Source organism: Plasmodium relictum (genome assembly GCF_900005765.1).
Source record: "Plasmodium relictum strain SGS1 genome assembly, chromosome: 10".
Taxonomy (NCBI): Eukaryota; Apicomplexa; class Aconoidasida; order Haemosporida; family Plasmodiidae; genus Plasmodium; species Plasmodium relictum.
The window spans coordinates 493,422-509,427 of record NC_041688.1 but is presented as its reverse complement, the minus strand read 5'-3'; the positions used below and the strand labels follow the sequence as shown (position 1 = coordinate 509,427).

Genomic DNA, 16,006 nt, shown 5'->3' with positions numbered 1-16,006 from the left:
CAGTAAAAAAAAAAAAAAATTTTAAAAAAAATCATTAACTGTAGTAGGACGTAATAAAAATATAATGAATATACAAATATTTTATAAAACATAAAATAACATTCTCAAAAAGATGAAATATTAAAAAAAAATGTATGATAACAAAATAATATAAAATTCAAATGATATTTAAAAAAAAGTGTAAAATCAAATTAAATCAAATAAAAAAAAAAAAAAAAAAAAGAATATAAATATTATATAAAACAAAATACAAGAGGGAATAAAATAAAAAAAAAAAAATAATAAAATATATGAATTTAGATAAAATTAATTTACATAAGCATTAAAAATAATGCAAAAATATGACATAGATAATTGAACAATAAATAAATATAGAATATATATTATTTTTATTTTATTTTTTTTAAAATAAATTTTTTCCATAGATTAAAAATTTAATCTCAGCATATTAAAAAAAAAAATTTTTATTTATAGGAAAAATTATATATTAAAATATAAAATAACATATTAGAAGGTATTTTATTTAAAAAAAAAAAATAAAATAAATTAAAATAAAAAAGGTTATATAAATATATGTATATATATATATATATAAATAATGGTTAAAGTAACGGAATCTGATTTAAGCGATAAAGAATTGGTTGATTTTTTATCAGAAGATAGTGATGATGGAAACGAAACTTTATTAAATAAAAAATATGCAGAAAAAGAAGCTTTAATAACTTTAGAAACAAATTTTCCTAAAATTATAACAATTTTAGGTATTCCAAAAGTTGAAGCTGAAAAGCATGGAAAATTAGCAGAAGTGTTAAAAAAATTATTTATAAAACATTTAAATACAAAAATTAGTGATTCATCCGTTTTAAATATAAAAATACATATGCCTACAGATGAAGAAAATAAAACTAAAGGAATATGCTTCGTAACATTTAACGATAGTTTTCAAGCAAATGAAGCTGTAAAGATACTAAATAAATTGAAATTAGATGCAAAACATGTATTAACAGCCTCTAAAATGGATGATATAGAAAATATTTTAAATAGAGATGAGCATGTTATGCCAATTAATGTAGTGGGATTTACAAGAGAAAAAATAAGGTGGTGGTTATATGATGAAAAATGTAGAGAGCAATTTATTGTTAGATATGATAGTCATTTTGAAGTTCATTGGTTTGATCCATTAGAAAAGGAACCTGAGTTAATTTATACAACATTCAAGAAAAGTGCTCCTTTCTCAAGCGTACAATGGAGTAATCAAGGTTCTTATTTAGTTAGTTTTCATAATCCTGGTATAGCATTGTGGGGGGGAGATAATTTTGAAAAATTAATCAGATTACAACATAAAAGTGTTAAGGAAATTAGTTTTTCACCAAATGAAAATTATGTATTAACATGGGATGGAACCCCTGCATCTTTAAGAAATGAAAAAGCCATTTGTATATGGAGGGTAATTACAGGAAAATTACTTCGTTCTTTTATTACTCCAGAAAATAGACCAAAAGAAAAAGTATTTCCTCAATTTTTGTGGAGTCCTGATGATAAATATATTGCATGCTTAGGAAAACAAAAGGAATTATATGTATATGAATTACCTTCTATGTTATTAATAGAAAATCATGAAAAAAAAAGAACTCCTTTAAAATATTCGCAAGTGGAAGAATTCGATTGGTCTCCTGTTGATAATATTGTTTCTGTATGGATATCTGGTGTAAAAGATACCCCAGGGACTTTAATACTTGTTGAAATTCCTTCAAGAAAAGAACTGGTTTCAAGAAAGTTATATGATGTTACTTCAGCATCTATTCATTGGCAAAGCAAAGGAGACTATTTATGCCTCAAAACAACTATATCAAAAAAAATAGGAAAAAAAACTAAAAAAGAATTTACACAACTAGAAATATTTCGTATGAGAGAAAAAAATATCCCTGTTGATAATGTGCAAATAGAAGGTGTTAAAGCAAAGCAATTCCACTGGGAAGAATCAAATAGTAATAGGTTCGCTTTAATTGTTAGAGAAGAGGCAACAAATAAGCAACAAATTAGATTTTATAAAATTTCAAATAAGGGTGCAACAAGAGATGCTAAATGGGCATCTACATTTGATATAAATAATCAAATGAACTTTATGAGATGGTCACCTCAGGGAACCTACTTTATTTTAGCATCTTTAGGATCAGAGGGATCATTATATTTTTGCTACCTAAATTCCAATGATGAAGTAGAAGTTATACACAAAGATGAGCATTTACTAGTTAATTCGGTTGCATGGAGTAATTGCGGGAGATTTTTAGTCACATCTGTATCAACTGCTGCAAATGCAGCTAATTTAAACTATAGGGAAGAAAATAGTGAAGCTGGTTTTTATATATGGACATTTCAAGGAAAATGCCTAATGAGAATTAAAAAACCTTCTTTTTGCCAATTTTTATTTAGGCCTCATCCTAAATCTTTATTTAGTGATAAATTAAAATTAGAAATTAAAAATAATTTAAAAGAGTATTCTAAGAAATTTGATAGTATTGATGAAAAAATGAGAAATGCAAAAAAAAATGCATTAATCACAGAAAGGAAAAATGTTGAAAATATCTTCAATGAAAAATTAGAAAAAATAACAAAATTGTTTCAGTCATATAAAGAATATGAAGAATTTAAAAAGAATTGGGAAAAATTTGAAAATCAATTTGAGTGGGAAGAGAAGACAATTGTTATAGAACATGTCTTATCAGTTAAACAAGAAATTTTTGCATAATTATATTACAATATTAACATACAAAATATATTAATTTTTATTTTATATTATTGTACTTTGCATTTCTTCATTTTTAAATAATTAGCTTTTTTTAAATGATTTACCACTTTTGTATTTTTATTTATTTTAAGCATTTAACTCTTATAAAATTTAAATAAAATAATATTATAATTTTAATTTTTTAAAATTCTTTGATTTATACACATATAAAAATTTTAAATCATTCATTTTAGCAATTTATTTAAAATTAAAATATGATGAATGCTCTGACTTTTAAGTATACATATATATATATATAACTTCTATAAAAAAGAATAATATGGAAAAAATGTACATGTTATTTGTAAAATACAAATGTTTTATAAAAAATGTAAATTTTATTTACAAAATAAAATTTTTCTTGAAATTATAGGAAATAAAAAATAATATATATTCCTTTTTTTTTTTTATATGAATTATTAATGCATTATTTCTCATTCCAAATTTTATTTAAATATTATTAAAACAATGAATTAGGCATATCGTATGAAGAATATATATATATATTTCTTTTATTTTTCATTTATTACTTTCTTTTCAGTTTTTTTGTTAAAATGTTTGTAAATAAATACATGCATTTATCATTTTATTATGACTTTCAAAGAATTTAAAAAAATAAAATTGATAAATAATATTCCTTAAATGATTATTCTGTTTTCCCAAATAACCATATGAATAATTATAATTTTTTTTTGGTTTTTACAAAATATATATATATATATAATGCTAAAAAAAAGAAAAAGTTAAACATTCATAAAAATTAATATAAACAAATGTCAATAATTAATTAAAGGAATATATATATATAAATGCATATATAAAAGGATCATATAATTTTTTCTATTTTTTATTAACTCTGCACAACCCATTTACTTAAAAAAAGTTGAAGCCTATCTATAGATGCAGGAGGATCACCAGATGTACATAAATATTTGGCACCGTCAACTAACTGTTCTAAACTTCTCACTAATCGAAAATTTTGATCATAAATTTTTCTTACAGGGCCAATTGTAGGTGATAGAACTTTTGTAATTTCAAATAATAAACTTTTATAATTATTTATATGAGGTTTAACTAAAAAAAGTGTTCCATTATGATGTTTATCTCCATTTCTAAAAATCCATATATTTTTAGGTGTTGCTATTTGAATTCCGTATTTTTGTATTCCTAATGTACCAGGAGTAACTACAGGATTTTTTGGTTTTTTAATATCCAATGAATATATCTGATGATTTCTTGTTTCTGCTTCTGGCCATCCATCATATATAAAAATATCTTTAGTTCCTATTTGGCCTCTACCATTTCCTAATTCATCAAATCTTTCTTTATGAATTCCTGTGTAAAAATTAGTATCTGTTAATCTTTCAAAAACGTTTTTATATTTTTTTTTTATTTTTCTATTTAACATATTTGTATTATTATCATTCTTTTCTTTTTTATTTTTTTCTAAAAACACTGATAAAAAGTCTTCATTTGAATCAAAAAAATAATGCTTTATTGGTTTTAATGCATCTTCATCACTACTATATATTTCATATATTCCATCATTTTTATTATTATTATTAACCTATGAATTCAAAAAAAGAAAGAAAAAAAATTATGTAATAAATTATAAAAATTAAGATTATATAAAGTACTTCTTTTTCTAATACTATTGTTTTTTCTTTTTTTTTCTTTTACAAATAAGAACCTTATATTTTATTGATTTTCTATATTTTAAGAGATCATCAAGATTTTCCATTGAAACTTATATGATTATAAATTAAGAATTAGTGTAATATTACATTTGTTTTCTTATCATAAAATAAGAAAACAAGATATGCTGATTATTATAACAATAATTTTTAAGATAATAAATACAAAAGAAAAAAAAAAATAGAATAACACAATATAATGAAAAATCAAAAATTACAACAGAAACTAAAATATATTATTCCTATAAAAAAGACGCCACTACTAAAAAATGTTTTCCAAAAAGGTATATTTTCAAATAATTTGAATTATTCAGATTTAAATTATAAGAAAATAACTGAAGTAAATGTAAGACAATATTTATAAACAAATTTTTTGATTATTTTAACAATTTCTTTATTTAAAAAAAAATAAATACCAACAAAATAATTACAAACTTCTATCTCTTAAAATTTATTTTTTCATTGAACTTAATAAAGAAATATATCAAAAAGATTATTTCAAAAAAAAAAAAATGAAAATGAAAATTTTCATAAATATAAATACGAATTAAAATTATTAACAAATATTTTTTTTATCTAAGATATTTCAAAATATTAAAAGTTAAATTATTTTAAAAAGGAGATAAATATTATTTATTATATGAAGTTGAAAAATTATAATTAAAAAAAAAAAAAATTGTACGCACAATAAACTTAAAAAAAAAATAATAATAAAAAATAAGTAAAATAAATAAATAAAAAACAATAATAATTTTATAATATTAAAAAAAAATTTGTGTTGTCTATTTTTACAGAAAAATTTGTTCTTGATATTTAAATTTGTAAGAAAATGTTTTATATTTTTTAGGTCTTTTTATTTTCTATTATTTAGTATTTATTATTATTTTAAGCATTTTTTTATTATAAAAGAAGAAAAAAAAAAATAGAAAATATAGTTGAAAGTATTTTCAAATTATCAAAATAATTTTTTTTTATTATTCTCAAATAAAACAAGACTTCATGGAATTTACATTAGTTTTTAAAAAATAAATAATAAAAAAAAAAAAAAATAGATTAATATAATAAAAATTTTATTTTGACAAAAAATAAAAATGAAAGTAAATTAATAAAAAGTTTTATTTTAAGAAAAAATAAAAGTATACACATATAAATATAATGTGCATATATATGTGTGCAATAAACTTCGATATATTTTATAATGGTGTATGCATAAATAAAAAAAGTTAATGTATAAAAATAAATCAAAAAAAAAAAAAAAAAATGAAATAGTTTATTTATTATTCAATAAAAATAAATATTATCAAAGTATTAATAACTAAAGAAAAAATAATTCTAATTATTAAACAAATGCTACAATAAAAACAACAATAAAATAAGAAAATGAATATAATTAAAATTAAATAAATACGCATATATGTGTGCATATGCTTATATTTGTATTCTTAATTTTTTTTTTAGGATTAAATAATAATAATAATAAAAAAAAAATCTTTGTTATGCTGCATGTGTAAAACTTTTTTTTATCCTAAAAAATATTTCTAAAAGAGAGAATAAAATGTAAATAATTATTTTTTTAAAACTCTTTTAGAATAAGTAAAAGAAACTAAATGTAGGTTATGCATATATTCACTATGAAAATATTAAAAGAAAAAAAATATTCAATGAATATATTCTTCTATTCATGTAAAATTTTTGCACAGAAGGAAATGAATAAAAGCATAAACATATTTAAATTGTGTTTTTATAATCTAAGTAAAATTAAATAAATATAAAAAAAATAAATAAATATAACAAAATATAATATAATAATTAATAGTATATTACGATAAAATACGATTCCAATTAATATATTCATGTCTCATATTTATTTTACATATCAATAAGAAAACAAAAATAGTTTCTATATATATATGTACTTTTTTTTCAATTTTCTTTCCCTAAAAATTTTATATATATGAAATAGTTTTGAAGTTTTTGTATTTATATCATTTTCCAAACCTTTTTTTGATTTTATAAGCTTTTCTGGAAAAGTTAGAATAATAATAATCTTCTAAAATCTTAATTAAAAAAGGTTCATCATCCATTTCTATATTTATATTTTCTTTTAAAAAAAGTTCTTTATCTTCTTCACTAGATAAAAAATTTACTAAATCATTATCATTACATAAATACATTTGTTTTAATTGAAAATATTTCTCATTATATACATCTTCATATAACTTTTTCAAATTGATATATGAATTATGCATATAAATATTTTTTAACTCATTTGGAGAATTGCTATATTTATTTAAGACATTATCATTTAATATATTTTCATTATATGTATAAAAACTTTTATTTATTTTATTTTTTTTTTTTTCTATATCATGTTCACTATAATTCTTTTTGATATTTTTTTTCAGTGATTCTTTAATTTTTAAATTAATAAAAGATTCACAGGAATCATCTACCGTTTTGGGAAAATTTTTTTTTTCTTCTTTTTTATCTTTCTCATCATTTCCTAATTTTCGATAAAAATCATTTGCCATATCTTTTCTTGTATCTTGGTTAAAGTTATTATTATAAGTTACTTCATCACATGAATTATCCATATTGTTATAATTATTATCTTTATTTGTTATATTTGAATCTTTAATAATTATATTTTTGTATTTACCTATTATATTGTTAACTGTATTATTAGACATACTAAGTGTGCTATTATTGCATTTACAATTATCATTATTACACATAATTTTATCATTACTATTCATACATTTATTTTCATATAGATTATATGAATCCACTTTTATATAATTTTGATTTTTATTATTTTGCTTCATATCATTTTGATTGTCATCACTGTAGTTATGATCATTTTGAATTAAAAGTTTATTTTTTTCATCATATATTTTTTTATAATTGGTACTTTTCTTAGGAATATTATTATTATTATTATCAGAAGTATTACTGTAATTATTGCTATTTATATTAATGTTTTTATTAGTATGTATATTATTTATATGAAGGCTATCTTCTTTTTCTTCTTTCTTATAATTTTTAGTACTATTCTCATTATGCGTGTCTAAATAGTTACTACTATTGTTTGAATTGCTACGAGACTTAGTGTCAAAAGAATTCATATTATATTCATTTTTGTTGCAAACTTTTATATTCTTATTATTTTCTATATCATAATATTCAATAGAGTTACTTTTATTATAATTCTTATTTAAAAAAATATTTTGATAAATTAAATTTTTGTGTTCTGATGAACTCCTTTTATAAAAATCTTCATACATAAATGTTTTGTTTTCATTTAGATCTATGGCTAGTACCAAAGCTAGTTTTCTTGAATTGAGCCATCCATATATGTTGATATCAAAATAATAATTTTTTTTATTTAATTGATGAGGAACATATCTTGATATTTTCCATGCATTTTTTTTATTATCATATTGTAAATTAGGTACTTTAGTATCAAAATAATCATTTAAAATATTATGTTCTGTATTTAAATAATCACAAATAGCTATATATTTAGCTATAATATATCCATATTTTTGTTCTGAATAATATTTTTTTTCTTTTTTATATTTATTATTTTGTTTTCTCAAAATTTCTATTTTCCAGCAACTTAGTTTATTTACCCATATAATTTTATTTTTGAAATATTGATCAAATAATGGATTTTTTAATATATGATTATAAAAATCAATCATATTAATAGAATTAAAAACTTGACAATCTTTAGATTCCAAGTTCAATTTTGAATATGAGAAATTATAGCATATATTTTTTTTTTCATCATTTTCTCTTTTAATATTAAATTCGTGTTTTGGAGAAGATTCATAATTTTTTTTTTCAGCATTTTTCATTAATTCTTGTGATTCAGCAATATCCTTTTCAATATTATTTATTTGATTTCTTTTATTTTGAATTATTTCTTTAAAATTATTATATTTTGAAAAATTATTTAGTATACAATTTACTCTCTCATTTTTATAATTTTCTGCTAATTCTTTTGCTTTTTTAAAACCAAATTCATTAATGGAAAACTTCTTTCTATATGTTCTTCCATAATATACCCAGGAAACTATCCAATTGCCTTTATTGTTAGAATTTTCTGTATCTTCTTCAGAATTTATATCAAGATATATATTAGTATTAATATGCACATTTTTATTTTTTTTTATCATTTCTATAACTCTTTCTCTCTTAGTTAATGGTTTTTCTTCTACAGATTCTTTGATAAGATTAAAAATATTTTCTGACGATTTTTCTAAAGAATTTAAATAATCAAGATATTCTTTATTTTCGTTTATGAATATTTCTTCATTTTTTATAAAATGGAATGCTTCTTTATTAAATTTGCTTTTTATTGAACTTTGATATTTTTTTATTTTTTCTATAATTGGTTTTAGTTGTTTTAATTTCTTTAATTTCTTCTTTTCTTCTATTTTTCTTAATCTTTCTTCTTCCTTCATTTTTTTTTTTTCTTCTCTTAACTTTTTTTTTTGTTCTTTCAACAAAATTTTCTTTCTTTTTTCTTCCTCTCTTTTTAGTTTTTTTTGCCTTCTTTCATATATTTCTTTCATTTTCTTTTCTCTTTTTTTTTCAACAATTCTTTTTTTTTCTTCTTTTTTCAATCTTTTTAACTCTTTTTCATAATGTGCCAAATTTACAAGGGTTTTGCTTTCATATTCCTTCTTACTTTTATCATTCTCTTCTTTCTCATTCATTTGATCATCCTCATTTTGGTATTTTTCTCTATCTTTTTCCGTAATTTTATTTTGATCAATTAATATAAAATTCTTAATTTTATTATATTTTCTTTTTTTGTTTTTAATTTCTGTCTGGTCTTCACTATCACTTTCAATATTATCTTCTCTTTCTTCCTTTTTTTTTTTTTTTTTTCCCTCTTCTTCTTTTTTATACTCTTCTTCCTCTCCTTTTTCATTCTCTCCCTTTTTATCTTCATCTTCTTCTTCATCTTTCTCCTCTTTTTTTTTTCTTTCTTCTTCTATATTATCTAATTTTTCATTATTCCTATCAAAAATGTCTTTTTTTTTTCTTTTATTTCTTTCTTTTTCTTCATTTTTAGGAAAATAATACTTTTCTCCAAAATGTTCGTAAATTTTATTTTGAATTAATAAATATTTATGTTCCTCAGTAAGACTTGTATTATTTTTTAATATATCATCATAAATACTCTGAAGTTTTTCAAGATCATTTAGAGCTTTATATCTAGAATTATCACCATATTCTTCCTTACTATATGATTTTTTAACGACAATTTTTCCGTATTTCCAAAATACTTTCCAGGAATTAGTAATTTCATCAAATTCAATTAGACATTTTACTCTTGTATTTTTTTTCCTTTCAGTATTCTGAGAGTTTTTTTGATTGAATGAATCTTTTTCTTCAATATCAGATTGCATTTCATTTTTTCTTCCTATAATATTTTTTTCATCACTAAAATTTTCTTTAATATTTTGTTCTTCACTCTTTTCTTCTGTTTTAATTTCTGCTTTTTGCTTTTTTTTTTTATATAGTTTTTTCATGTTGTAATCATTTGCAAAAACCCTTTTTTTTTTTCCTTTTTTTTTATCTAAATCAACATTTTCACATATGTTTTGAAAACTTGATGAATAGGCTTTATTATATAATTTTTCTTTTTTATACATATTTTTATCTTTATGTAAATTAACATTATTTAAATTTTCATTTGAAATATTATTGTGCACATATTTGGAAAATTCATAAAGTTTTTTTGAATTGGTGAAATTTTTATTATTTTCATTTATCAATTTAGAATCATACTTGGATTCTTCCAATGAATTTGAATTAATATTCATACTATTCATATAATCTAAATCAAATTCTTGAGAGCTTATTGATGAATCATTTCTATAATTATTGCTAATTGAATCTTTAAATCTTGCAACTGCTGAAGAATTATAGAAATTTATTAAGTTTTCATATTTTATATTACAATTATCTAAAGAATTTGTATTATTATTATATGTATCCGAGTAAGATGAAATTGTTTCATTATATAATTCTTCTTTACTTTTTAAAAACTTTTTAATGTCTGTTAATTTATTGTTACTTACATTGTTTTCAAATGAATTGGTATAATATGATTGCTTACTTTCTTTATTATTTATATAATTTAAAATGGGACTTTTATCTAAATGAAGAGAATAATCAATGAATTTAATATTTTCATGTAAATTTAATTTACTTGAACTTGACTTGTGTACATCATTTTCACTTATATTACCATCATTAAATTTTAAATCTTCATCTTTTTGATAATTTACATTGTTATAAAAATTATTTCTATTATTATTATAAATAATAGAATAAAATGGTTTACAGCTAGTAGTTCTATCCTTGTTATCCATGCATTCATTAAATTTTACATTTTTTTTACTATTTCTATGTTCTTCAATCTCTATTTTATTCTTAAAATTATTATAATTAATTAAGTTACTATTTTTTAAAGAACTATTTATTCTTTTTTCACTGAATGTATTCAGTGAAATATTTTCTGGAATATCTCCATAGATTATTTTTTTTATATGATTATCATTGGAAAAACATTTAGAATTATGAAAGTATTCTTTGTCTGTATTATTGTTCTCTTCATATATATTACGCTTTTGAATATCTTCTTCATTTAAAGAGGAAGACATTTTAAAATTTGAAGAAAAATTATTATCGGCTATAGAATTATGATTATAGTTATTTAATAATGTCATTTCATTTTCGTATGCTAAAGACATTTGCATATTATTTTTATCACTATCTAATTCATGGTTATTTTTATATAAATTAAACATATTTCCGTTTTTTTTGATTATTTTTTTCTTGTTTTTTGTAAAAATAATCTTATTTAAATGCTTTTTTAGAATATCGTATCTATTTTGTGGATTTCTATTTTCATTTAAGTAATTATTGATGTATTTATTATCGCAATATAATAAATTTATTTCGCTATATTTATGACTTAAACATTCTAAATTCAAATTTTTGGATAGTTCAGAATTTGTTTGTAATAAATTTTTACAACTATTTTTTTTTTCTTCATTTATATCATTTAATAATTTACTATGACATATATCTTTAATTATCTTATTTTTTTCCTGTATTTTATTTATATTTTTAAAAGAATGAGAATTATGACCCATTCCTAACTTTTTAATATCTCTTTTTTCTTCACTCATTCAAAAATTAAAAAAAAAAAATTATTAAATTTCATTTGCTTGAACGATCTTTATTTCTTAACATTCTAAAATTAAGAAAACAAGAATTTTTCTTTTTTTTTTTTCTAACCATGGCTTTTTTTTTTTTAAGAAATTTATTATTATTTTTTTTTTTTACGTACACATCGCATGTTTTTCTTTTTTTTTTTTTTTTAAATTTAATTTTTAATGTTTTTTTTTTTTTTTTTTTTTTTTTTGCACATTTCTAAATTTTTTTGAAATTAAAAAAAGTTTTTTTTTTCCTTCTTAGTATAACATATTTCCTAATATATATATTTTTAAAAGGTCTAGTTTTCTAGAGAAAATAGGGAAATTAATGGACTATGAATGTGTACACTTTAATTATTGTTCTTAAGCTCATAATTTCTATTCTTAAAGAAAAAAAAAAAATTATTATTAAATAAAAAAAAGTACAAAATATACATTTTAATTATTTTTTTATTTATTTTTTTTTTTTTTTTACATATTTTGATCATCCCCTAAAATATTTTTTGAAAATATATAATATATTAGAAAAAAATAATATATGTATTTTTATTAAATTTATATAAAATTTAAATTTAATATTATACCAAAAAAAAAAAAAAATACTTAATTTCCATGAACTTTCTTTTTTTCCATACTTAATAAAAAAATTTCCAAAAAAAAAAAAAATATAATAAATTTTTTTTTATGAGTATACATAAAAATGAGTTATTTTAAAGATTATAAGCAAATGAAAACTTAATAAAAGATATAAAATGTATTTTTCCAATGAGTTTCCTTTAAAAATTATCGAAATTTTTTCTTGTAAGATCATTAAAATAAAAAAAAAGAAAAAAGTTGTAATAAAAAATAATATATTTATTATAAATTAATTTTTTTATTTCTCTTTATAGTATAAATAAAGGAAACTGAAAAATAAATTGTAAAAAAAAACAGGGTGCTTTATTATTTTACAATGTAAAAAAAAGTTACATATAATTTATGTACATTTTCATTTATAGCATGAATATGATATTTTTTAAACCTATAAATATAGAAAAAAAAAAAAGATAATTTTTATCATATTTTAATTATTTCTTTTATTATTTGTTTATCTTTTTTGAATTTTTTTTTTTTTTAAAAAGAGATATATTTATTAAATTAGAAAAATACCTATAAAATAAATACTTATTATTAACTTTTATAAAAAAAAAAAAAAATATATCAATGAAATTTGTAGTACCTAAGCCTGCATAATGTTTCCTTTAAGTAATAATCATATATGTCATATAAGTATTGACAACAAAAAAAAAATATATATAGATAATTACATATTTATTAAGTATTTTTTTTTGAAGAAAATAAAAGTTTAAAACAAAAAAAAAAAAAAAAAAACTATGAATGCTTTATATGCGTAAACATAATTTATAATTTACATTGTATTTATTAGTGAAACTCACTTTAAAAATATTAAATTTCTCCTATTATATTATTCTATATGTTTTTAGTTGAGTGAAATAAATTTTCATGTTCAATTGATCCTTCAGTAACAATATTTATATTTCCCTTTATTCTCATATCAGGGAATATTAATGAGTAAATTTTTTCTACAATTAGTGAATTTTTTTCAATTTCTTCACGGTACTTACAATGATTTAACCAGGCATTCATAAAATCTGCCGGAGGCAAAATAGTTTGTAAATAATGTAAAAATGATTCATTCCATATTATTTCATTAAACTGCCGTTTTAATTCATATTCTTCACTTAAAACTGAACTCATTTTTTTTTCTGTTATAATATGTAATTGCTTCACTAAATCTTCAAGTATAGTATACACATTTTTTTCTGCATCGTGAATATTTAATTTAACTTGTTCATATAATTTCTCAATTTTATTTAGCAAATCGTTTAAGTTTCTCTTTCTTTCTTTAATAAGTTTCGATGGTTGACTACTATATTGTATAATAGCCTTATATGCCATATTTAATGAAATAATGGTATCAGAATTATTATTTAAGCTAAATAAGTTTTCGCTTAGTAAATCTGTGTGTGAGTGGCTAGATGTGCATAAATTACATATAGGAACATGGCAAACTGTACAGAACATATTAATATCATTATGCAAATGTGTTTTACATATTCCCGGAATTTTTTGAGCTTCATTCAATGTTTTTCTTATATGCTTCATAACTAGCTTATTTTGTGAATGAATAATATTATCGCACTTTTCACATAATCTTACTTCATCTGATTCACAATAAAATACAGAAGGAGCATCCTGACAGTAATCACACAAGGGAACAGCAAAATGTTCTTCTGCACTTGGGTCGCATTCAAATTGAATTAAGTAACGAGGTAACAACTGTGAATTGTCATAAATTATATATTCATGATGAAATGTATAATAAGGTAAAACACCATAAGTTGCCATTATATCACCACCTAATACTAAATTAATTTCATTATGATTATCTTCATTTTCGTTATTTTTATTTTTGTAATGAATTGTTAATGAATCATCTAATGCTCTGTCTTTTTTTTTTTTTATAAATATACTGTCATATTCAATAGGCAATGTATCTCTATTATATGCTCCAATTTCATTCTCGTTTACAGCTAATGATAAACCTATACCTACATCGCATAAAAAAAATTCAAATAAACTCCTTTCACCTGATAATAAAACTGTTTCACTGTGCTCTATTATTTTTTTTTTTTCTTTTTTTCCTAAATATGTTACATCTGGTTCGTATATTAGTTCCTTAGAATCATTAGCAATATTTTTTTTGTTTAATGATGTTAAGGGAAACCCAGGTATGCTGCATAAAAAAAAAATTACATAAAAATATAAATTGTTTTGTAATTTAATAGATTAAATCAGTTTTTAATACATTAATAAATATAGTGTAGATTCTTTATATTCCCAAATTTATTAAAAAAATACATATATATATATAATATTTGCTATTTATATTCTAAAAATATTTTATGATTAAATGAATATAAAGTATTTAAATATTTTATAAACTAAAATATATAAAGAAAAAAAAAAAGAAATCAAAATAAATTTATAGTATGATTTATTAGTGAATCTAACTTAAAATTTCCAACAGATAATTTTAATCCTTTTTTTGAAATAGAAAAACCTCTTCTACATATATCTTGAATTGTATTATCTTTATCTAATGCTAAAGTATCAATAAAGCATTTTAGGACTAATTTTTCTGAATTTCTTTTTTCAAATTTGTTTATTATATGAGCTGGAGATACATGCCATGCTTGCACTAATTTTACTCTTGATGTTCTTGTATTCATTTGCAAAAAATATTCTAAAATTAGCCATTCTTCTGAATCTCGAAAAATTTGAGTTAAATTATTGTCTAAAATATTAATATCTGTTCCTACAGGGTTGCAAGCCATTTTAATACTTAGAGAGAAATTATCATTGAAATTCTATTAGTAAAGTTAAATCAATAAGTTTATATATATTATTTTTAAAAACATTTAAATTCCTTTAAAAAGCAAAAAAAAAAAAAAAGAAAGGAAATTTAATAGAAAATTTTTATTATATGAATTACGACAAAAAAAAAAAAAAAGGTGAAAAAGACTAAACAAATTTTTTTTTTAAAAAAAGAGTATATTTAAAAATTTTAGAACAGATTAGTATTATCTAGGTGAGTTCTATTTTCTTTTTAAATATATAGATAAATTGCGTTAAAATAAAAAGCATCACTTAGAAATGGAATATTATAAATTAAAAATATTTTTATTTTTCTATTTTCATATGATTAAAATTATATTTAAAATAATAAATTAATTTTCCATATATATTATTTATAATGAAGATGCGTAATTACTTAAAAAAAAATGTATAATTTAACGAATAGTTCTTATAAGACATTTAAAAAATAATATGTAGTTAATAATTATTAGACGGAATTAATATATAAATATTTTTGAAAAAAAAAAATATACAATAAAAATATAACGAAGAGATATTTGTTTTTGAAAAAAAGTTATATATTTAACTATTTTTAATTATTATATTTTTTTTTTATTTTTTTTTTTTTTCCCTTTGATTATTTAATGAATAACAAATGTTCATAAATATAAAATATATTTTTAATAAAATTGTTAGTCAACTTTGAAAATGAATATGGTTACTAGTATAAAAAATACTTATATATTATGAAAAAAAAAAAATTTATTTTTATTTTTTTTTATTTATGAGATATATATTTTTTAAAAATTGTTTTTTAATTATATAAATGATAAATTACATAAATTAAAAAATTTTAATTTTAA

At 19.4% G+C, this 16,006-nt stretch overlaps 4 protein-coding genes across 4 annotated transcripts; 1 reads left to right on the top strand and 3 right to left on the bottom strand.

The window, feature by feature from the left end:
• Nucleotides 1-598: 598 nt before the first annotated feature.
• On the top strand, nucleotides 599-2,749 carry PRELSG_1014200 (eukaryotic translation initiation factor, putative; the record flags this gene model as incomplete). The annotated part of the gene is made up of 1 exon (XM_028677064.1): nucleotides 599-2,749. The coding sequence occupies one exon, from the start codon at nucleotides 599-601 to the stop codon at nucleotides 2,747-2,749; it is 2,151 nt and encodes a 716-aa protein (XP_028533491.1).
• An 889-nt stretch (nucleotides 2,750-3,638) lies between these two features.
• Nucleotides 3,639-4,529, bottom strand: PRELSG_1014100 (apicortin, putative; the record flags this gene model as incomplete). Its single annotated transcript, XM_028677063.1, has 2 exons — nucleotides 3,639-4,355; nucleotides 4,479-4,529. The coding sequence occupies 2 exons, from the start codon at nucleotides 4,527-4,529 to the stop codon at nucleotides 3,639-3,641; spliced, it is 768 nt and encodes a 255-aa protein (XP_028533490.1).
• Nucleotides 4,530-6,467: 1,938 nt separating this feature from the next.
• On the bottom strand, nucleotides 6,468-11,696 carry ApiAp2 (transcription factor with AP2 domain(s), putative; the record flags this gene model as incomplete). Its single annotated transcript, XM_028677062.1, has 1 exon — nucleotides 6,468-11,696. One exon carries the CDS (start codon nucleotides 11,694-11,696, stop codon nucleotides 6,468-6,470), a length of 5,229 nt encoding a protein of 1,742 aa, XP_028533489.1.
• Nucleotides 11,697-13,193: 1,497 nt separating this feature from the next.
• Nucleotides 13,194-15,121, bottom strand: PRELSG_1013900 (zinc finger protein, putative; the record flags this gene model as incomplete). The annotated part of the gene is made up of 2 exons (XM_028677061.1): nucleotides 13,194-14,520; nucleotides 14,799-15,121. The coding sequence occupies 2 exons, from the start codon at nucleotides 15,119-15,121 to the stop codon at nucleotides 13,194-13,196; spliced, it is 1,650 nt and encodes a 549-aa protein (XP_028533488.1).
• Nucleotides 15,122-16,006: the final 885 nt, after the last annotated feature.